This window comes from Pogona vitticeps, chromosome 5 (genome assembly GCF_051106095.1).
Source record: "Pogona vitticeps strain Pit_001003342236 chromosome 5, PviZW2.1, whole genome shotgun sequence".
NCBI lineage: Eukaryota > Metazoa > Chordata > Lepidosauria > Squamata > Agamidae > Pogona > Pogona vitticeps.
In genome coordinates, this window is record NC_135787.1 from 24,121,506 (window position 1) to 24,145,669 (window position 24,164).

The following is a 24,164-nucleotide window of genomic DNA, read 5'->3' on the forward strand; positions in this document are numbered from 1 at the left end:
AGGGGCTGTGAATAACATGTTCATTAGATCTATTGTGTTGACCATTACAGGACACAAGAATTTTTCAAATGCTCCTTTCTTTTCAAATGTTCTTCAAAAGATCTGATGCCCAGATCTGATATTCCAAGCCACTTTCAACCAATACTATCCCTGAATACTAGCTCTCAATTTATATTTTACATTTGGTGGTTTGAAGCTGTCACAATTTTTTTCTTTGTTTGTTTTACTATTACAGTGGGATTTTAGCACTGCTCATTTTAATTGTTTCCATGTATGCATAAATTTTAGAGGGATGTGGTGGCGCTGCAGGTTAAACTGCAGAAGCCTCTGTGCTGCAAGGTCAGAAGAGCAGTAGTGATAAGATTGAATCCCATCGCTTGTCCTGCCAACCTAGCAGTTCAAAAGCATGTAAAAATGCAAGTAGATAAATAGGTACCACCTCGGTGGGAAGGTAACATCATCCCTTGTCTAGTCGCGCTGGCCACGTGACACAGAAACTGTCTTCAGACAAATGCTGGCTCTATGGCTTGGAAATGGCAATGAGCAACCCCCCCACCCCCCCGAGTCAGATACGACTGGACTAAATGTCAAGGGAAACCTTTACCTATACATAAATGTACACGTTTGTTTTCATTTTGTAGACTGTTTTGTTTTGGATGAAAGCAGCCACGAGCCCTACCAGCATGCCCACTGGTGAGTGATGATGGCAGATGTCGCCTAAAATGTCTGGAGTACAGCAGACTCAGGCAAGCTCTTTTGGTTCATGATAAAAGCCAAAGAGTTCCTCTTTTCTGCTCTCCAGTCCCAAGGTGGGCGCCCTTTCCAACAGGGAATAGGTGAAGTAAACTCCCTAACACTGCTTTTTCTCTAGTCAGTATATAGGAAACCATTGCTGCCTGTCTGATAAGAAAACTGAACAAAACAAAAGGAACTGGTACATCCACAGAATTACAGATTATAAATGAGAGACAAAGTCTCAGGATGTAGAAAATAGAATCAAGTTCTTCTTTATTCTGTATTCTTTAAATCATAATGATTTGATATCTAACAGGGTTTTTTTGTGTTATGCTTAGCTCCTGAAGAAGGCTTCGCCGAAACACGTTGAGTCACAGCTTTTTAACGACCCATTTAAAGAATACAGAATAAAGAGCTTGATTCTATTTTCTACATCCTGAGACTTTGTCTCTCATTTATGATAAGAAAACCGACCATGTTAGGAGCAAAAGCTTGACCACTATCACATTTTAAGATCTGAAGTAAGGTCACAGTAACTGTTAGGAGATCATACTAATGCAGCATTAACACTGTTTGCCAAAATTAAAGATGAGCTGAAGGCTGGACTCCATTACTTTGATCCGGCTGTGCCAAGCCCGGAGGCAGGGAATCCAGCTGTTTTCCTGTCATCATTGCGAAGTAATTCATATATTGGTGTGCTTTCTCCGTGTCTCTTGCACACAAGTCTGCATTTATAAACCACAGGAGGGACAGACATCTCTCTGATGTTCACTGGCAGTTTAAAGAGTTTACCCTAAATCTGTTTCTGTCACATACATATACATACACACAGTCAGACATCTATACTCCAAGTAACCACAGAATGCGTGCACACATAAGCAGTCAGCTAGTAACGACAGAACGGAATTCCCCAGAAAACGTGGCAATCTGGACTGACAGTTACACAGATTTCTATACACGGCAGCCTTAAAGATGAAACACAACTTTCAAAATAGCAGCTTGTAACACCAGCTTGGCAAAAGCTATCTTAAGAACATAACAGCTTGTACAGTGGGGTCTTGACTTGAGAACTTAATCCGTATTGGAAGGCGGTTCTCAAGTCAAAAAGTTCTCAGGTCAAATCTGCATTTCCCATAGGAATGCATTGAAAACCATTTGATCCGTATCTGCTCTTTTCCGTCCATAGAAACTAATGGGAAGCTGCTATTCCGCCTTCGACCACTAGAGGGGCATATTTTGTTTCTTTTTTTCTTAGGTCAAGAAAGGTTCAGGGAAGGCAGGGAAAATACAGTCCAGGCAGTACCAGGCAGTCTGAAGACTGTCTCCCAATCCACTCTCTAAACGCTGGGAGGAGTGAGGAAGCAGACAGGCACCCTTTTCACTGGCCAACAGTTAACTGAAAGTTCAAATTTTGCACTTTCCCTGCCTCCCACGTGGTTTTTTTTTCAGTTCTTAACTCAAATCTAAGTACTTAAGTCAAGTCAATATTTTCTTATGAGAGCGGTTCTTAAGTCAAAATGTTCTTAACTCAAGCCGTTCTTAAGTCAAGACCCCACTGTACTGGATCAGGGCATAGGTCTACCTAGTCCAGTATTAGATGACTATGGGATTGCCACACACAGGATCTCAGTACAGTGCCTCTTTCTTCCTCATCACCTGGTACAGACAGGAATACCTTGATGTACGGGTGCTCCTTGCAGGTTGTTCCCCACTGTCTGGCACAGCGTTCTTCTTTTCGATGCTCATAGAACTCTGGATTGCGGAGAATAGCTACGCGGCGGCCTTCATATAACAGAGCAAAGGCTGTGCAGCCATCTAGTCTCTCCTTGTCTTCCTTTGTCGCTGTCAGCACTATAGGCACTGAAAGGTTAATAACGCCTCCTAAAAAGGGGGGAAAGAATCCCATGAACTACAGCCATAGCAGTTCCCATATGAATGGAAAAATCCCCAAGTGTATCCTACCCCACCTTTCTTCCAAAACTAGGAGGCTAACATAAAGGATAATGTCCCAGTGCACTGTAGGGGTCCCAAGGCCATCTGGGACTTGCAAAGTCTCACAGGAGGGCTAGTTCCACCGAAGGCGCCCTCTATGCAGCCTAACATGTGTTCCTAATTAGCCTTCTCATGAACCTCTGCACGTCCCAGATACTCTTGAGACTCTCACAGTACAGGAGAGCAGTTTTCTTGCATTTCAAAGTAGAAGCAACCCAGGAAGAGTGTGGTAGCAGGAAAAACTCCTCAGAAGCCTCCTTGGGGTTTTTTTGAGCTCCCATTCCTTGTTCTACGAGAATTCTGGGAGTGGGAGTCCTAAAAACTTTAACGTTCCATTCCTAGATGCTGCCATTTTAAAATTTAAAACGTCTTACCATCCAGGAGGCAATCGAAGTGAAGGCACTGCAAGTATTCTCTCTCTCTCATAAAGCCACTAAGTGGTGTTGCCCAGCCCTCTGCCAGTACTTGCACCCACTGCATATCCACCTGAAAACAAAAGCATTGGTTAAGTCAGATGTTCACATATCCCTAGATGTTCTTGGACTAAAACTCCCAGAAACCTTCACCACTAGCTCTGATGGCCAGGATTGCTGGGAGTTCTAGTCCAAGAACAACTGGGGGCCCAAGCTTGGGAAGCACTACGTTGGAGTTTCTGGCATCTTCAGAAATATAAGTAACTTAACACTGGGAGCTTTACATTCCCCTAAAATATCTATATCAACCAGTGCTACCAATTCTGAACTATGGGAGCCCCAGGGAACAGTATGCAGTAACAACTAGTCAGCGTAACCATTTTGAGCTTTGCACTCTTGCATATAAGGCTGCTGAGCCAGAAAGTGTGCAAACTGTAATCTTAATGGTCACTTTTTTCCCACAATATCAAGTCCATTATATGTTATGACTATAAAAAATGATAAATATAAATTTCATTTTACAACTGGATAAATTGGCTGTGGGATTCCAGGAATTGTAGTACAAACAGTAACTCCTTCAAATTGTCTACTTGAGGTCCATACTTATCAGTAGGGGGAGGATTTCTATGACATGTCATATTTTCTCTGCAACCTACATTTGAAACCGTAAGCAAGTTCAAACATGGCCTTTCTCACCAGATTACTCTGTTCAAACCACCCATAAACTCAGACATAGGTTGGAGGAAAAAAATATGACATGTCATAGAAATCCTCCCCCTACTTATCAGATGTAACATTATATCCAGGTCCAACTATTAAATGGGGGACATAAGAGACACAAGTAATAATGTTGGAGGGAACTAAAGTCAAATCTAGGACTACAGAAGGGAAGGTTATTCTAGTGAAGGGGAAGCAAAAACCTGTAGAACTATATGAACTAAAGCCAGCCAGCCAAACTGGGAAAAGGAGAAAGCATAAAACAGAGTATACTATAAACAAACAGGATAAAATTAGAGTATCAACTACCCAAAGGTAATAAAGAAGCTGCAGAAAGACGTTACTGGAGAAGACGCCAAACTGACTGAAAAGGAAGCCAAGCTAATCTTACATTTTCTTAAGAAAGGCAAGTTTTCCAGAATAACTAACAGTTAAAATGAAAAATGGGCTAATAAACAAGACTGGAAAACAGTATAATATGGAAATTGTTCTCTTTTTTTCAAAACTGAACTACAGAAGCACAGCAGAACTTCCATTATCTCTGGCTTCTAAACATCCATTCATCTTATCTCTTCAAATGGGCAAAAGCCCCTTCCAATAAAGTGTGTGTTGCTGCTCTCCCTGTTGTCCTCCTGCCATTCGGCAAAGACCTCAACAGATAAAGGTTGTGGCAAATGAATCAGCTGCGCAGGTCACGGATGTTAATGGAGGATGCTCTGCTTTTTCCATTTAAACGATGTGCTTACAAATTGGTTCTAAATGTTTTAATTCAGTGGGTATTCAACATAACCAATGAATTTAAGTTTTAATTCTATGTCTTACTACGCTATTTGCGATATCAACTTATTTATTTCTTTAATTACCTCTTAAGCTGCCTTATAGTTCTCATATCAGGACAATGGAAATAAATAAATAAATAAATAAATAAATAAATAAATAAATAAAGAAAGAAAGAAAGAAAGAAAGAAAGAAAGAAAGAAAGAAAGAAAGAAAGAAAGAAAGATAGATGATAGATAGATGATAGATAGATGATAGATGATAGATGATAGATGATAGATGATAGATGATAGATGATAGATGATAGATAGATAGATAGATAGATAGATAGATAGATAGATAGATAGATAGATAGATAGATAGATAGATAGATAGATAGATAGATAGATAGATAGAGCAAGCAAGCAAGCAAGCAAGCAAGCAAGCAAGAAGCAGAGACAGAAAAGTTTTTCATAATCTGAAAGATACACGGAGAGTTGAGATATGGGAGTCACTCTGACAAACCTTCAATGTGCTACAAACAGCAAGCAAACTACTTACTTCTGTGAACTTTATTACCTTATTTATTTCCAGAGTGGGTAAAGTTTCTGCATCTGTTTTGGCCAACTGAAGTTTGTTTTCAGGCACATACAGTTCTTTAACCTCATAAGAGGCATCCACTGGTACAATGTCCTAAGGAAAAAGGCACACATTTTTAACAGAGAAAGCAAGTTATTGTAACATTTTTTTACTGACCATGTTATGTTTCAGTAGAATGTTGTTCTTTTAAATTTTAAACATATTTTCCAACTGGAGCCCCCTTAAACCTCATACTTGAGCTAATACTTCACATTCTGAGTTATCTACAGACATGCCACTATCACCTCTGTAATAATGCCACTGAAAAACCTAGCCAAGAAGTCTGGAGGAATTTCCTATTAATCTAATCTTTTCCTTACAGCCACAATGAGCTCGAGTGACTTCTTTAATCCATAGTTCTACTTCTCCATGAGAGTGTACAAATATTCAAAAAAGAAAACACCACAATTTTTAAAAAACGAACATACGATACACATTTACTGCAACATACTTTTAAAAGGCAGGTGATGGAAAGAGCAGTGATCTCACCTTTTCATGAGTATTTGGTGGGAATGGGCCTAACAAACCTAAGCTATCCCATCATACTGTCCTGTAGGGGGGGGGCAAGTGAGAGAAGAGGTGCTGTCTGATACCATCATCATCTTCCTCTGCATCTCTCCGACACCTCTATCCCCTACTGTGGGTGGCCCAGTTAGCCCAATACTTCCTATTGTGTTCCCCAAACACAGACAGTATATCAATAAAAGCATTAAAAAAACCAGATGCATGATTTGCTCACATCTTGCTACACAAAGCAAGAACAATCTCCAGCAACTGTGTGGAGGCAGAGATTGTTCTTCCAAGAGCACCCACACCCTCCTTTGTCTCCTGCTCAATAGATGGCACACCAGGGGAAGATTTCAGGGGCATCGCTGTTTCTTTTTATTTCACTGACTGATCCATTTGCCAAATGACAATTTCAATTGCCAAACAGCAGCAGCTTTGTCCAGGAACTCAGCTGGCTGTACAACTGTGAGTGAGGTTCGCAGCTTGGCGATACATCTGGACCCAGTGCTCACCATGGAAACTCAGGTGGTGTCAGTGGTCCGTTCCGCTTATTTCCATCTTTAGCAGATTGCCCAGCTGCAACCCTATCTTGATGTTGGAGCGCTCACCACTCTGGTCCATGCGCTCGTAATCTTGAGATTAGACCACTGTAATGCGCTCTACATGGGGTTACCTTTGAAATTGATGCAAAAGCTCCAAATGGTGCAGAAAGTGGTGGCCAGACTTCTCAGTGGGGTGAGGAAACACTAACATATCACTCCCACCCTGGCCGCCTTGCATTGGTTGCCCGTTCGCTTCCGCACTGATTTCAAAATTTGAATGATTACATACAAAGCCCTAAACGGTTTAGGACCTTGATACTTGGCAGAACGCCTCCTCCCACCTAGATCTAGCTGTACCACTCGATCCAGTCAGGAGGGGCGACTAAGGAGCCTAATGCCGAGGGAGGTTCGGAAAGAAAAAACAAGACACCGGGCCTTCTTGGCAGTGGCTCCTTCTCTTTGGAACAAACTCCCTCCAAGATCCATTTGGCCCCCTCGCTAGGCATTTTTAAAAACCAACTTAAGACCTGGTTATTCAGACAGGCCTTCCCTCCAGGCACTACAGTGGACCCTCTACTTAAGGAATTAATCCGTATTGGAACGGTGGCTGCAAGTCGAAAAGTCTGTAAGTCGAATCTCCATTGACCTACAATGCACTGAAAACCAATTAATCCCATAACCAGTGGTTTTTATTCTATTTTTATTCCATTTTGGTTTTTTTTCTGGTGTGCAAGTCGATTCTCTGGCTGCAAGTCGAATCTAAATTTTGCAGCCAGAGAAGTCTGTAACTCAAAAAGTCTGTAAGTCGAGCCGTCTGTAAGTCGAGGTTCCACTGTACTTATTTTTCTTCCCATCTTGAACTATTGTTACCACTGTATATTGCTATAAAACTGTTATTATATATTAACTGTTTTTATCTTGTCTGTTGTGAGCTGCCCAGAGTAGACAACGTCTAGATTGGCAGAAGCGCAATAAATGAATGAATGAATGAATGAATGAATGAATGAATGAATGAATGAATGAATGAATAAAATAAAACTGCTAAAACTCAAGATCTAAAAGACAAGCCTGAAAAACATCTGAATTTTGATGGATGTAATGGTTAGTGGGGACTGGCTCTATTGTCTTTGAATTGTCATCTGCATTCTTAGTAATTGCTGGGGTGTTCTTTTTTTTGGCCTCACTACGTCAGCTGGAAAATCACAACTTCTGAATTCATCATTCCTCTTCAAATCCTTTACACCTGCCTTTCTAATAGGCTCAGTTGCCTCTGCCCATCAGTCACTGGAAGACCACGGTGCTGGCTTCCAGTGTAATAAAGGTTGCGTTGGTGTCTTGCTGTCCCACTCCCAAGTGACTAAACCAAGTCTTTGCAACAGGTCTTAGAAATGGGATTTGAGTAGGGGCTGTCATATAATTGCTAGAGTACGTCCCACCCACCTCTGCAGCTTCAAAATAGGAAAGGCGGCTTGCTGCTTAGAGAGGGCAGCACTGCAGTCACTATGGTAAGCACTTGAAATCATGGGTCCTTTTGATTCTCAAAAGATCCATAAGATCCAGCTGTCAAACTGGTTCTGCCTGACTATAGCGATGTCTTCCATCACTTAAAATTGGCCAGATGTTACGGGTGAAAGTTATTTGCCAAGTAAATGCCAGAGTGTTTTTTGTGGTGTTTTCGAACATTCTGGTTGATGTTCTCTGGATGATCCATCACTGCCTATAAACCCACTGGCTCCATATGACAACAGTTGCCATTTCCTTTAATCTTTTTCCATACTAATTCTTCAGTGAAGTACAAACTGATTTCTATTAAACTGTTTACCTAAACGGTATTAATTAGAATTAGACAGAGGATTCCTTAGGCATCTAGTTTCTGTACCTCTTCACAAACTTCTATCACACTTCTGAAAACATTCCAGCCTACAGATTACTTGCAAGGAATGGAATAACTTAAGAACAGCTTTTGGTTTGTACTGCGAAACTGCAGCATATTTTGCCAGCTTCAAAATCAAAGCATGATTGGCAATTTTAAAAAAGAATATATGACAATCTGGGGCGGGGGAACTAGGCTATTTAGGCACTAAACTACTGAACTGTTTCTAGTTACAAATAACTTTTGGACACGTCATTGGCAAGAAATGAGCTCTGTGGTGACTCCATCATGTTCTTTTCCCACTTGAATGTTGTTCTGGTTGTCTGCGTATTTCTCTGCTCTGTTCAGCAAATGCTGTCTGACACTGTTTCTGTACAAAATGTGTGCTCTGCAAAAGTAGTGCAGCTGTCCTGTCTGATGCCATGCTTTGAGTCTGTCTTGGTTATGATGGGCGTAGACCACCACAATGCAATGAAGGTGAGGGCAAACTGACAGTGGTAGAAGTTTGAGTAGATCCAATCAAAGAAATACAAATGACTAATCTTCTCTGTTGCCACTTTCAGGCCCCACATGAAGAATGAATGGGGAAAGAAGGAAAAGGTCCAGAAATGCACAGATGTGTCATCTGGATTTGTTAAGTGGAAGATAGGACAACTCTCCATGGTAATAAAACACATCTTTCTCCTTTCTTCTGGATTCAGAAGCAGCAACAGAGAAAGCGAACATCACAGTATAACATCCCAAAGCAGCATTACCCTTTTCATGATCACCACATGAGGCGGACTCCCATCATACCTTTAACCTTGACCACCTCCAGACATTACGATGAGCTATAATGGATGTTGTGATCTAATGGCAGCTGTTGATATAAAGCTGGAAAACTCTGTCCAAGAAACAGTGTAGTCTTATGTTTCCCACCTACCACTATCCCATTAAGCTTCCAATGGATGGAAAATACTACTACCATAGTTAATGTAGGATCATGCCACTTGCACAAGCTGCTCAAGCATTAGATTTTCTTCATAGAGATCACCACTTGTGCAATGACAACACTTTCACATGACAACACATTACTTCACTGTCAGGACTCTCTGTTCAGCAGAAATTCAACAAGATTATGGCCACAAAGTTTGACGGTTGCTTTTTTTCATGATGAGTATTAAGATTGTAGCTTCAAAACTGGAGGATTATATTAACCTTAGAGGAAGAAAATACAATTTCAGGCCAGCATCTTCAAAAGCAGAAATAACAGCTACAATCCTGAGTTCACGTGATCCTAAGGATCATAGAATATGAACATAGATAGCCCAAGTCCCAGCCACAGTCAATTTGGCATAAAATAATTCCAGAAGTAGCAGAAGTGAGCCCAGTCAAGATTCATTGGTCAAAATCCTGTTGCTTGGCATAGCAAATCATTCTAGAGCAGGCCCACTGAATCAATGAGGTCTGGTGAGTCAACTCTTCTTTAAGTTCCATTGATTCAAATGGGCCCACTCTGTGACTTATGCTAAAGTAAGTCACAGTCAGAGCAAGCCTGTTTGAATCAATGAAACTTACAGAAGAGTTGACTCCCCAACCCCCCACTGAGTCAATGGGCCTATTTCAGTGCAATCTACTATGCTACACAAAAGGATTTTGATCATTGTGTTTCCTTTCCACGAAGATACAAAAATGAACCTACCATGCCTCTAAAATAAGGCAGCAGACTAAGAAAATAAATATTCACTGAATTTACCGACAAATGACATTTTCTGTTAATGTCAAAATACAACTGTTTTACTACAAGATTTTGTGTTTATTTTGTGTTTACTGCAATTTTCTTTAACATCTAGTGGCAGAAGCCTACAAATAAACTTCTTTCACAAAAGTCTTTTATGGTGAAAGTGTTGTTTTGCAGAAATACAGTCATAACCATTTTAACCTTGTGTGTTTTAAATCAAAATTTTCATTTGTAGAAAGTCAATTTCACATGTGGATCATGATCCAGTTAAGAACTGCAACCACATGTCAATGATTTGCCTGTTTATTAAAAATAAAATCCTATCATAATGCTTAGAGTTTACTGTCAGAGAACTACACATAAGATTGATACAAGATTTAAATATGTGGAGTGTCATTTTATAAAGTTTCATTAAAAAGATAATACCTGTTGCTCAATAATTTGGCTAGGATCTAACTGCTAGGCAGTGGAGTTCTGTTTGTATTTCAAAGCGATTTAATATTTAAAAAAAAACTTCTCCAAAGCCTGCTTTGGAAGTGAGAGCGAAGGGTGGAGAGACAAGTCATTTTATGAAGTGTTGTAATAAACTATTAAGACTTTCTGCTTTTATGTATTATGAAGCATTTTTCACTCATTTCAGTCTTGTTTTGTCTTAAGCCAAACTTCCTCTGTGTGTGAAAATTAGTCATTCTTGTAGGGCTCTTACAACATCTGTTCTCTTAAGTGTTACTAACACATGCAACCCAATGAACACTCCATATACCTACCTGTATTTCACCAACACCCTACAAAAAAAACACTAGTGCCTCGACACAACTTTAAATCTAGGAGGAGATGCTTGACTAGTGCATAGATCAGAATTTGTTTCAGAACATTAGATCATAATTTAACAAAAAAGATGGGATATTTTAAATAATTTATAGATATAGTAAAATTAGCATTCCCAGTAGATATAGAAGCAGCTTTCAAAATACTACTTTATAATGAGAACACAGGCAAGAATCTTTGGCTGTTGCAAATCACTTGCTGTAAGTCTAGCCTAGATGGCCCTCTAGTGATCACTTGAAGGTTCTACTTTACTTGACAATAACTAAAGTCTACTGTTAAAAATTATCCTTGTCCTTTCTCATTTATCATTTGCTGATGTCAATTTAGGAAATTAAAAACCGCACACAACATTATGAAATCAATGCCCCATTAACTCACCCAGCAGCTGTGCTTGTGTAATGTGTTTTATTTTAGTAATTGTTAAACTGTTCATACTTGTGTAACATCATGTATTTTATCAGTACTCAACAAACTGATTGCATTTTATAAGAGCAAGGTCAATATGGGGAGAATGGCCAGCACCCTTCAAGTATTTTCCAGACGCTAATGACATCCCGAAAGTGTATCACTATACCTGTATAGTGGACTTCATTACGCCAGGAAAGTAACGATACCTAGTCAATTACAGTGGACCCTCGACTTACAGACGGCTCGACTTACAGACTTTTCGAGTTACAGACTTCTCTGGCTGCAAAATTTAGATTCGACTTGCAGCCAGAGAATCGACTTACAGACCAGAAAAAAAACAAAATGGAATAAAAATAGAATAAAACCCACTGGTTATGGGATTAATCTGTTTTCAGTGCATTGTAGGTCAATGGAGATTCGACTTACAGACTTTTCGACTTGCAGCCACCATTCCAATACGGATTAATTCCTTAAGTAGAGGGTCCACTGTACTGATTTAACTGGATGATTGAATCTACTTATATGATCCAAGGGCCAGGCAGCAAACACTTTATTACACAAGCAAAACCTTAAAACATAGTAAAAACAACCTATTAAATTTGTTTCCAAACCAAGGATGAAGTTTATCCCTCAGTATCCATGCACATTTTACAACTGTGTAAATATAAGAGAATAAATACTGGCCACAATCGAACAGACATGCTCAAAACCACCGGAGTCTTTGCCAGGTTACAACAATCTGGCCCTGTATTGTCATGTGAGTATGGCTCGGAACAGGAATATTTAAATTTCTACTCTAGTTTGCTTTTTTTGTTAACAATTTATGACATATTCTTACCTTCTTTGCCACAAATATGCAGCAGGGCATTTAAGAGTTCAAATAAAAGTCCACTCTGATGCCTCTGCGCTGCGTTTTCTACTCAGGAGTAGTTTTTTGCTAGGATTTGTGCATACTCCATTCAAACAGACATTTATCACTCGACTAACCATTATTCAGTCCTAGTTTGTCTAAGATAGGAATCACACAAGACACCCTCTGCAAGGCTTCTTCAAGCAGTGTCCTTAATATACCAGCAGGCTTTTTCTTACCAGCTCACTTCCTAAAGAGTGCTTTCTTTTCTTGTTTCCCTCACTTCCAGTTTCTATACCATCTGATTTAATATTGTAAGCCGTAAGTGCTCTTCAGGGAGAAACTGAGGTATGAACATTGTAAATAAATAAATAAGAACCATTCACCAGAAGGGTGGATGAGTTGTACCAAGTGAATGTCTCCAGAGTGCTACTGGACATTGTTGTTGTTGTTGTTTAGTCGTTAAGTCGTGTCTGACTCTTCGTGACCCCATGGACCAGAGAACGCCAGGCCCTCCGGTCTTCCACTGCCTCCCAGAGTTGTGTCAAATTCATGTTGGTGGCTTCAGTGACACTGTCCAACCATCTCGTCCTATGTCATCCCCTTCTCCTCTTTCCTTCACACTTTGCCAACATTAGGGTCTGGACATTTTTGCATTATTAGGCTGTAAGAACTAAAACAGAACTAGGGCAGGTGACTATATCCTCAACTTGTCACTGCAGGCGTGACTTCAAGGGCTCCAACATGCCCCTTCTAATGAGTAAACATAACTTTTTCTCTACTTACAGGAGGACTGCCAGAGGCTATTCAAGGAGGTAATGAAAGCTGGCGATTAAATATTGAAACAGTACATTGAAAAATGAGACTTCTGGTTATGTGACCAAAAAAGTATCTTCAAGGTATCACTACCTATTAATTTGTTTTCAGGAGAAAGATGCCTTTTCTAAAGATTATCTTTATAAAATTTCAGTAACTGAATTGCACATAAACTGCTCATAATTTTTGCCTCCCTTAGCCCTCTGATTTAATTTTTTTTAATACTATCTTATTTATTAAGGTTCTGAAAATCTCCAAGTTTCTATCTGTTCTACTTCAATGCACGCAATCTGAATAAACTTGTTTTGGATGGATGACTGTGATGAAATCTTCTACAGATCTATAATGGATGGAGCCAAATAAACAATGCGTAGCTGAAAAGATTCCACTTCCAGAAGGCCACACTTGAAACCCACACTTCAAAGTCCGAGAGTTTGGATTACTTGGTAATGAGAAACTTTACCTAGCCAATTATTCTGAGTAATAAAACAAAGGAAAACCATATTTGTAACTCAGCAGAGAACATATGCTCCAGGACATTTACTGGACCCATTATTTCCTTTCTTTTGGGTCTAAACTGACATATTTGGTGCAAAATAAAACAAAAAATGACATCCTCTTTTCCATTACAGTAAATGGAACAGAATAGAACATGTATAGCCTGTAGGCAGAACCACGATGATGGCATGGGTCAATGCTGTAACTAATCTGAATAGCTTTCAGAGGATCAAGAAGTGTTTTCATACCAAGAGAGTATCAAACTAAACGCATTTAGAGAAACTGTAGTATTAGCAGAATCCTGACTCAGCAACATCTAATGGAAACAACAATGTATGCATATGATGGGATTAGCTGTTTTATTGATAAACAGTATTACAAACGCCACCACTTTGAGAATGTAGGCAAATTAAAGTCCTTTCAAACATTCCTCCATTTTTCCACTAAGTTACAACTGAATATTCTCAGCAGTTACACTGACTGTTTTTCATATTGACTGAGTTATCTGGCCTGCAACTTATCCCTCTCTTCTACTAGACCTTCAGTGGGAACCTACACTTGGTTTTGGTATGTAAACCCAATGCATTTGCTGTATTGCTGCATTTTTACCGGCATTCTAGGCACACAGCGAACCTTCATTTCTTTCCTCTTTTCATGCTATGTATCAAACAAAAAGAGCTTTGAGGTTCCCATGCCTCACAAAGCCCGACCTTCTGTGTTTTACAAAATCGTGGTAATGCAGCAGAAACAATACAAAAGCAATAGCATACCTTTTGCCTTCATTTGCTCCGTACATTAATCCTCCTCCTCACCATTATTTATTCTTATGCCTAGAACATTGGGTTCGCATGAGGTCAAACTAGAGGCATTCAGCAGCCCTCCTCTGTGCATACATGCCACCAACGCAGGGAAGCATGAGATCATGCTGGCAGGAAACACAAGTATAGTGCCAGTCCTTGTAGATTCTCTCTCTCTCTCAACTGCACGAAGTGCATAGAAGGAAAAACTACTACATGAGGATGTCACATTGTCTGAGAAATCCTACCTGATCAATGGCATGTGTTTTGTCAATTAATGGCTTATGTAAGTATAGCCTGCATATTAGTACACCAACCCTTTCTGAACAAATCTATTTTCAGAAGCTACACTAGATATTATCAGAGTAAACACAATTTGAGAAGACTTCCATGTGGGGCAGAAAACTCTTCTCTAGAGACATTCTCTCTCAACCAGGTTCTTTAATTGTTAAAACAATTCAATAAGAAGAGGGCACTTCTCCGTTTTACTCAATCAAAACCTTTCAACCAATCTATCCAACCAGTCATTTAAGACACTGCATGTTACTTTCAAATAAGCCATTTACTTGTGTTTTAGATAGCATATCAACAACTTTACAAGAGGCCAAAAACTAGTAGTGTAAGACTTCATACCCTCTCTTGTAGAAGTTCCACAACTTGCTGAACACAATCATTGACATCGCAGGAATCTGTTTTAAGTACCAGCTCAGGGGCTTCAGGCTTCTCATATTCAGAGTCAATGCCAGTAAAACCTGCATGAGAGAAAGAAATTGAACACCGCTGCTTTTAAGATATCCTTCTACTTTTATGCCTGCAACAGTCAGAAATTCAGTTTTCCTTCTCAGCCGATGCAGTCCACATCCATATTACATTTATTTAGGCAGTGCATAAACTGCCATTCCTGCTCCTCTTTAATCTTAAAAAAAATGGTTCCCAATCTTGGGCAACCCAGATGTTCTTGGACTGCAACTCACAGAAGCTTTCACCTCTAGCTGTGCTGGCCAGGATTTCTGGGAGTTGTAGTGCAAGAACACCTGGGGGCTCAAAGTTGGGAAGCACTGCTCTAAGAGCAAAGAATCTCAACTAATCCCCCCCCACCTGCTCCCTGCTCCACTTCCTACTGTCATATGCCCAGCAATTGATTTCTTTGAGCTACCATTATTGCCTTTCTTTTCCTTCCCTTTACTCAATGCCCAAGGATGGGGTGATTTTGAGAGGCAGCTGCAGAGAACGGAAGGATATACTGCACTTTCACTCTATATAGTGGCCCTGATCCAGATCAGCAGTCCACATAACTATTTTTTAATAAATATAAGCAAGAAAGGCAATTACAGTACATACTGTGTAATTCATATCATGTGTATTTTAACCACTAACTGAAATATCTGCTTGCTTGGGCAACTTCATCGAATATTCCTGGTAGTTACAAACCCTTCCAATCATTGTTACTAACAAGTTGCTTTAGTGCACAAAAATCTGAAGAGGAAAAAAACCTGGCCAACTCTTGAAGCATGTGGTATTAACAAAATGTTCAAAGCTAAATATGTATCTAAAATATTGTAAATCAGGGCTAGAGATCTTGTGGCTTTCCACATGTGCATGACCAATTATTCCCATCACGTCTCACCAATAGATTGTGGCTGGTTCTGAGGGGAACATCTGGAGGTTTCATAACTCATGTCTAAGTGATATTATAAGATTGAGTTATTAATGACCCAAACAGCTTTTAATAGTGAGCTCCGCCAGTCCCCACTTGACCAGCAGGTATTCCCTCTTCCATCCTTGAATCCATAAACCTCAGACAAATGGGCTGAAACTAAACAGGACTGGGCATGGACAATAACCAGATCAGTCTGCTTCCCTCAGCCCTAGTTCTCAGAATTGGTTCAAGGTCCATTAGCATAGTCTCTTGCTCTCTGGTTCTAGCTACAAAGGATAAGTTCAGTTCTCCAGTACTTCTAGTTTTCTCCACTAAACTCTTGGATATTCCACCTACTGTTAATAGGTAAAAGTATTTCTATGGGCTTTTTATTTTCACATTGCGACATTTTTGTTCTGCAGCGATTTTTGCAGAATGAATTAACGGCGCAATGCAAGGCACTACTGTATTAGGAAACTCTGCAGTGACCTAATGGCATTCACATCTCTTCACAACGGTATAATTAAAAAGCTATGACTCGTGGGCAAAAAGCTTAATGAGTTTCCTGGAAGGGTAAAGCTTGGTGGCATAATCCTGAGAACAAATATTTTCGTATGTCATTAGATGCAGTTACATTGCTTAAGAGAGCTCCTTCTAGTGAGCAAAAGCAGTAATTTAGTATCTCTCAGGAAATCAAGCTCAAAGAAAGCATACATGTGCATATATAGATATATAAACTTCAGTCTGGACACACACAGTACATTCTCCCTACCAAAATATAATACATCCAAATCAGACAGCATAAGCTTAAATGTTCTTCTCGCCTGCAGAACAGGGGGCAACATTCAGTGCTTTTCACAAGTATGAAACAGCCTATGAACTAACTGGGAAAAGCAAAAATGACTATGGGAGACAGGGTGAATGTTTACTGTGCCTGTTTGTCTTGCAAGAATGAAATACATTTTATTCACTATTGTTGAAGTCAAAGTAGTGGGCATTCTGTCCCTGGCTTAAAAAAAAACACCCTCAGCCTAACCTCATGTAGCTCTCTGACTAATTTCAAAACCCACCCAAAGCAGTCCATTTAGGATCCCAGAATCTGTCCCCTCCTCAGCAGTCCACTAGACCTTTAAAAAGTAACTTTTAGGATTACGATTGCCAGAATCCCCCAGAGAGCAGGCTGCTGGGGAGAGCAATTCGGGGGGGGGGGGGGCCTTGCAGGGCAACAGAAGCCACTTTCCCAATTTCAAGGGAAAGAGAAAGAAAAGATAGCCGGCCTCTTCCACAGCTTGCTTCAGCCCAACCTACCAGTGGCTTTGATCCCAGAACATACTATCCTCTCAAGAAATGCAGCCCTCCATTTGAAAAAGCTGGCCAACCTTTGGTTAAAGGGATGAACCCAACACAGCTATTCTGCGATGGGATAAAAAGTAAGGCACTTAAAGAGCAACAGCAATGCCTGATAACACTAAATATCACTTACAGGCACAGCTCATTCTCTTAACTGTGCCCACTTAAAACTCCTAATGCCTGTTTTGAAGTAACATCTACTCTATTCCACAACACGAAAATAGTGCAAAATTACAAATGGTACAATTCATATATGCTCCAGACATAATTTGTATGCAGTATACACATAGTCTCTGGGATATCATGATTGCAATGCTATGCTTGCAGAAACTGCCAGAGCAGACTGTGTTACGTTTCCACACATGCACTGCATTTCCCATCCCATCAAAGGACCTTGTGTTTTACAACCTATCTAATATCATCAAGAAAGAGATGGGGAGCTGATCCTAGCGCTTGATTAGTTTTATCAGTCGACTGACAAACTGCTCTTTGCACTGCTCAATTTATGCACTCGCCACTGTTAATAACCACCTTGCAAACATTTTTGTATGCCATCACCACAGATACCAGATGACTGTGTGAGATTACTTTATGAGTATTATTACCGTTATCAAGATAGTGTGGAACATCAAGGTGTCCCCAGTGAGAACAAAGACAACATTTATGCAAAGAGGCTGTGTATCATAATGTAACACATGCATGTGGTGTCATGGTGTGACCACAAACTAAGCAGGATTATACAACAGACTGAAGCGAACTAAACGCAGATCCTACACTTGCATTGTATGGTATACCAAAGTGATAATGTTGTTGTAAAATGAAGGGGATAATGGTAATAAAAGGGCTGTGAACATAGAAAGCTGCCTTATGTTGAGTTAGAACATTGGCCCATTTATCCCAGTCTTGTTTAAATGAATGGCAATAGCTTTCTAGTACTGCAGACTAGAGATCTTTCAGCCTAACTGGAGATACTGGGGACTGAACCAGAAATCTTCTGCATATACAGCATGAGTTCCATCATGGAACTACAACCACCCCCTTCTTCCTCATTGAAGAAATGCAGTTCAGTACAACCCAACCACTTAAACTGACAACTTCTCAACCAAATTTCATTGTCACAATCAACAAGAAGTGTGGCTGGAGAGGTCAGAAATCCAGATTGTCCCTGAGGTCAAATCTATAATGGAAAGTGAGAACCATCACAACAGGGTGGGCAAGCTGTTCACTAGAATCCAGAGGCCACAATCCAGACCAAGAGACAAAATAGAGGCTCAAAAAGGAAAAGGGTCGTTCACCATAGTCTCAGCCCGGTAATTTTGTTTAGCACCACATGGAAGCTCATATGGAAATGCTTTTGCACATGAACCTATTCCTATTTAGCTCACTTCAATCTTCCTTGACTTCAGCAGGCTAATTTAGGAGGAAAACACAACTTTTTGTTGTCACTGCTTTTAAAACCACTGGATGTCAGAAAACCTTGCAAATGACTCACAGATATAAATAATCAGAGAAACGACAGCAATCACTCCACTTTTCACATACTCCTGCAAATTATCACTTCCTGGAGATCTCAATGTAGTCTGCTCACCACCAACAATCGGGGTGTAAAAGTGCAACACCACAGAAGAATTAACATTGAGGTTCACCTTTTATTTCTCCGGCACGAGCTTTTTTGTACAAGCCTTTCACATCTCTCTGCTCACAAACATACAGCGGTGCATCCACAAACACTTCAAAGAAAGGCAGACTTGCTACTTCGTGAATTTGCCTGGCATTGTTACGGTCCTGAGAACAGCAAAAACAAAAAAGTAATGTGGGAAATGCATATATTATTGTAACAACCAATATGCCCAGCTATGGCTATACAGTATTACACATCTAGCCATGCAAGCTATGATTAAACAGAAGCAGTAATCTTGTAACCTAGGTACATTTATGCAATTCATTAATGTTGACTGGAACACAGAGGATTTGCAACCCTCCTCTCATGCTTGGAAACTGGGAGGAGCAGAGGTTGAAACCATTATGCTTTGGAGCAGAGCAAAAAAAGCAGTATGCTGCCTATATAACACCCTATAGCATTTAAAGTTTACAATTTTAATTATGCAGGCTACACATTGCCCTCCCTCCCAGCAAGCTGTGTACTCATTTTACCAACTTTGGAAGGATGGAAGGCTAAGTGAACCTCAATCCAGCTACCTGGCATTAAACCTGGCTTCTGAGCAGAGATCTGGCTGCAGTATTGGAGCTTATCCACTGAACCATGAGGCTTTTCAGAGGCTCTTTGGAGTCTCTATTGCACAGTAAACCTGCTTACCACAATCCCCCAGTACATTTCCAAACTCTAGAGGAGAGTTAGGGCTGTTCTATGTTGCACTGTGGAGAGCCAGCATGGCAATAGAATGTGGGACTAGGATTCAGGACACCAGGGTTGAAATCCATGCTCAGCCATGGAAACTCACTGGGAGTGATAATGGTAAAACCACTCCTTAAACATTTCACATATCTTGAAAACCCTGTTAAGAGTCACCATAGGTCAGATACAACTTGAAGACACACAACAGTAATAACAACTGGCTGAAACCCAAAAGTAAATTGTAACTAGAGTAGGCCCATTGAATCAACGGAACTTAAATAGCTGTTGCCTCACCAAATATCAAATGATTCAATGGGCCTATTCTAGCTGTGACTTACTGCTAGATTTCAGTCAAAGAGACACTGTATTTTAACAGTGCGCCTTCTGCTTTGGACATACAAAGTGGAGCTAGTTTCAGCCCCTTTCTCAGTGTGGTGTGTGTTGAGGAGTACAGTAATCAATAAGGTTTGAAGGTGGTCAGTGTTAGAAACCAGTGTACCAGTTTTATTAAATGTATTCTAGTCCTTAAAGACCAGCCTACTGCAATCTAGCCCTCTCGAGATGTCTTTGGCTACATTATCCTATTATTATTATTATACATTATACAACACAGCCACTTGAATGTTCTCTTGCAAAAATATCTGCCTAGTGACACCACTGCAATACTTTAGGTACCAGGCAAAAGCTATTCTGTTCTAGTAGAGGGCATTCCAACATTTGCACAAGATCTTTCATAATGCTTGCCTGAAAATCTTCTTCTATTTTCCTTCCACTGTGTTGGTTTTATGCTGTACGCTGCCTTAAAATCCGAATCAAATGAAGGGCAGTATGCAAGTGTTTAAAAAATGAACCGCCCCCTTTAAACTGTATGCTGAATGTGAGGGGCAGCAAGTATGTTTGGAACTGCTGTTGCCTAAAAGAAAGAAGAAAGTTGCAAGACTGGAAACCATGAGCATCCCAAGACGGTCAGAAACATGCGAGACAGCTTGCGATTGGTGCCTTCCTGCAAGGCTACTGAAGACAAATGAACTGTTTTACATCTTCTAAAGGAAAATTAATGTATTTCTGTATCTGAATTCTAATTCAGATATTACTGTTCTGGCTGTGCCTACTGAAGATGAAACAGAAACAAAATTTGTTTCAAAGAAGGAAGCAGTAAGAAAGCTGAAAGCACAAAGTTACAGATGTTGCTATCTCTAAAATTCTGAGAACTGACATGATACTGCTGCAAATGCAAGAATCAAAAGGTTGCTGCAAGTCTGTGCTTTTGTGCACACCTCCGTGTATTCAATTACTAATTTGGAAAACTAGTAAAGCTTATGTTACAAATCTTCAATAGCGAGATCTTCCAGATTCTAATATTATTACTGAACCTAGGGGTTAATGTAGCTTTTATAAAAAAATATTGGCCTTGTTTACACAAAACTATCATTCATAAGCAGCACTCTCCTATGCACTGCCCAGCTGGGTCCTGCTTGACTTTTCCTGCAGAGAAAGTAGCCACAATAATCAGAAATTCACCAGGAAGATAAAGTTAAGTGTTACCTTTGAACTGGGACTCCTAGTTCTTCAATTCGAAGCAGGCCAGCCACCAACTGCAAATCATGGCTCCTGGTTTCTTTGGTGAGTGACAAACTAGGAATCCCAGTTCATAGGTAACAGTAAGCTCCTTCTTCCAGGCCAGTTTCTAATTTCTGCAGCTGCTCTCAATGGCAAGAAGAGGATAAGGTACAACGTGTGCACGAACACACTGTTTATGTACAACAAAGCACACTTCTGTAGAATCCTGGAGAACTGCTTTGTGAAAACACAGCCATGCTGTCATGAATCTGCTGGATTTCCAAAGGGCTGCCTTTTTGCCACATGGCTTCAAGCCATTCCTGAATCTCCAGGCATCCTCCCAACCACCATGAGGACTAGTCTCTTTGGATCCGAGCCAAAGATTAACTTGCATTTTGTTATCATTTTTAAACAAAAACATACATCTTAGCCATATTCTTGCAACTACTAACAGTACTCAAAATTGTAAAATGAGGGTGCAATGTGTTCACCTGGGCATAAGGAGAAATAAAGCTGGTGATGCACACTAAGCCAGCATCTGCAAACAACTTGGCAACTTCAGCAATTCGGCGGACATTTTCTTCCCTGTCTTCTGGCGAGAAGCCAAGATTCTTATTGAGGCCTTGTCTGATGTTGTCCCCATCCAAGGTATAGCATGGAATGCCATGGCATACCAAGTACTCCTCCAGCGCCATGCTAACTGTGGTCTTCCCAGCTCCCGACAGCCCTACATTGGATTAAAAACAGTGATTTTAAAAAATCCACAACATGCACAATTACTCTTGCAGGTCTAGAAATCCCATGCATGAAACAGTAAATAGATTAACTATCATGAACTAACATTAAAAAATCACAAACGTTTGTTTAGTACACTATGTTTAGGAGAGCTGAAACATAGTCTGTTCTCAACCATATTTACTCCACAGTACACTTTAAGAGTAGTTACGTGCAAGTAGATTTGTCTACCCTTGCAACTGTGACACTACTGTTTCCCCAGGTTTGCTTTAAGCATACAGTTCTGTCTCAAAAATGTGTTTAGTCTTGGTTTAGCATTCTTATAGGTCAGGTTTACCTTTTTGAATCCCAGTAAAATGTAATTTCACTCCCATTTTCAGTCCTAATAGAGAAACTGAGTAGGTTGGTGGAGGATTTCTATGACATATCATTATTTTTCTGCAACCTTACAGAGAAAATGTGAAATGTCATAGAAATCCTTCCTCTACTCATTAGGAAATAAAAAAAGGAAAGCCTCGTTGCCTCCTCTGAAAATTCTCCCTAAAGAAGCCCAAGGTAGCTAAGAAGTGTAGTTGTATGTCTGTGTATGTACGCATAAAAATTAAAACCCTCAATCATTAGATTAACATTATATGACCAAATACGTAGCAGCATGAGAGAAAGAGCATCTATTATCTAAGGTAGCTGATGCAGGATTAATTTTATGATTCCAGAAAAGGTACTGGGCATTTTTTTTTTGCTGGTACTCTCCCTGCCTTGCTATCATTTTAAAAGTATGTAAATACTATTCATTCAGTGGCAGAGAAAATAATAAACCACGTAGCCCAAATTTATAATTTGTCATAAATTATACCTGTTAGCCAGACTGTGCAGCCCCGAAAGCCACTTCTAGTTCCCACGACTTGACCCCTCTTATTTCTGCTGACATGGTGGGCTTGATAGGTGACATTGGTAGCTCTCTGCATTCCCTGGAAAAGAAAAAAAAATAACTTCAGTAAGAACCAAAAGCCAGATATCTTTGTCAAATAAGAAAGCAAATTGGCATATGTGCAGACAAAACACTCTAAGGAGAGCAGTGGAATTCAAGGACATTGGTACAACCAACTGTAACTTACTTGTCCCAAGTACTGTATGTAAAATGCTAAACAAACATACAAACTGGAAGATAATTCTGTTCAGGTAGATCACTGTTCAAAAAACACATGGCCTTTCTCTTACTGATGATTTCATCTACCCTTCAAGACCCAGTTACATCTTAGGACCATAAACAGCAAACAATACTCTCCACGGAATATTCATAGGTTTCGCATAAAATTACTTCTTTACACTCTCAAAGACACAAATGCATTATGAGCAGCCTTTTATTTAAGCCCTTGTCTGTTTAATCAGGAAGGAAATGGAGGGAAATCCAGGAATCCCATGCTAGTGGAAGAGAGGTTGTATATCTTTCTACACGTAGCATAGAAGCTACTGGAGGACAGGAGGTCTCTTCTCCATGTCCAGCTCAGAAATGTACATAATCACTATAACTCCTCTGATCAGGCCCCAAGACTTGGTAAAACCTTTTGCAGGCTAGTAGCTTTTATGGGCTTATTTACAAGACTCAAGCATTAAAACTCAAAAAGGATGAACTAACCATAGCTGTAGGGCTGATATAGATACCTGTCTTACACAGCTACTTATTGCATAATATACAGAGTTTTAAGCAGTGCTGTCCCTGTTTGTTACTGTTAGCCACGGTATTGCACTATATTCCTCTCCGTAGCCTAAATTTAAACATAAGTCCAAACTAGAGTAGACCCACTGAATGAATAGTATTTACATACTTTTAAAGAATAACTAACCTCTTTATCAGCAACTCATTTAACAGTTTAGCTCTGGTTACGGCCAGCAACTAGAATTAAGCTTATACTTTTTCAGAATTTGTATGTGGCCTCTGGCCAAGTTTCACACTAAGCTTCAAAGTAAATTATGTTACAGTACGTATCAGACTATTTTGAAGGTGGCGAGAGAGTGGTGTTTGAACCAGTAACAAGATTTTTACACTATTCTGAATAGTATCAGCTAGATTCTGAAGACGGAACAAAGCATTTGGCAAAACGTGCAGGGCAACAGAAAAATTAAAAGCAGCAACGGGTTTTTAAAAAATGTTTCTTTCAAAGCCACTGCAGTTTTCACCCATATTTCTTTTCCAAAGCGACCAGAAGAATTTTGCTAAAGTAATAGCCTGGTTAAAATTGCACAATATCATAAAAAAATATTTACACAACAACGAATCATGAGATGGCTTTGTTTCCCACACAAACTATTTGACAGTTCTTCACTAACTGAACTGTTCACTATACAGTTTACTTGTCACACCTCTTATCTCCTAGCTATACCCATTCCAGCCATGTGCAATTCAAAAGAGGTGGGGTGGAGGACTTCAACCTG

The 24,164-nt window shown here is 40.0% G+C and overlaps 1 protein-coding gene across 2 annotated transcripts in view; it reads right to left on the reverse strand.

The window, feature by feature from the left end:
* PAPSS1 (3'-phosphoadenosine 5'-phosphosulfate synthase 1) overlaps positions 1 to 24,164 on the reverse strand; it is a 57,651-nt gene that overhangs the window by 25,456 nt on the left and 8,031 nt on the right. For both annotated transcript variants that reach the window (XM_020796409.3, XM_020796410.3), the window contains exons 2-8: positions 22,585 to 22,699; positions 21,488 to 21,723; positions 18,727 to 18,865; positions 14,725 to 14,843; positions 5,193 to 5,306; positions 3,102 to 3,213; positions 2,411 to 2,616 (exon numbers count right to left, since the gene is read on the reverse strand). In XM_020796409.3, coding sequence (XP_020652068.1) covers positions 2,411 to 2,616; positions 3,102 to 3,213; positions 5,193 to 5,306; positions 14,725 to 14,843; positions 18,727 to 18,865; positions 21,488 to 21,723; positions 22,585 to 22,699 — 1,041 coding nt within the window. The remainder of the gene's footprint in view (positions 1 to 2,410; positions 2,617 to 3,101; positions 3,214 to 5,192; positions 5,307 to 14,724; positions 14,844 to 18,726; positions 18,866 to 21,487; positions 21,724 to 22,584; positions 22,700 to 24,164) is intronic.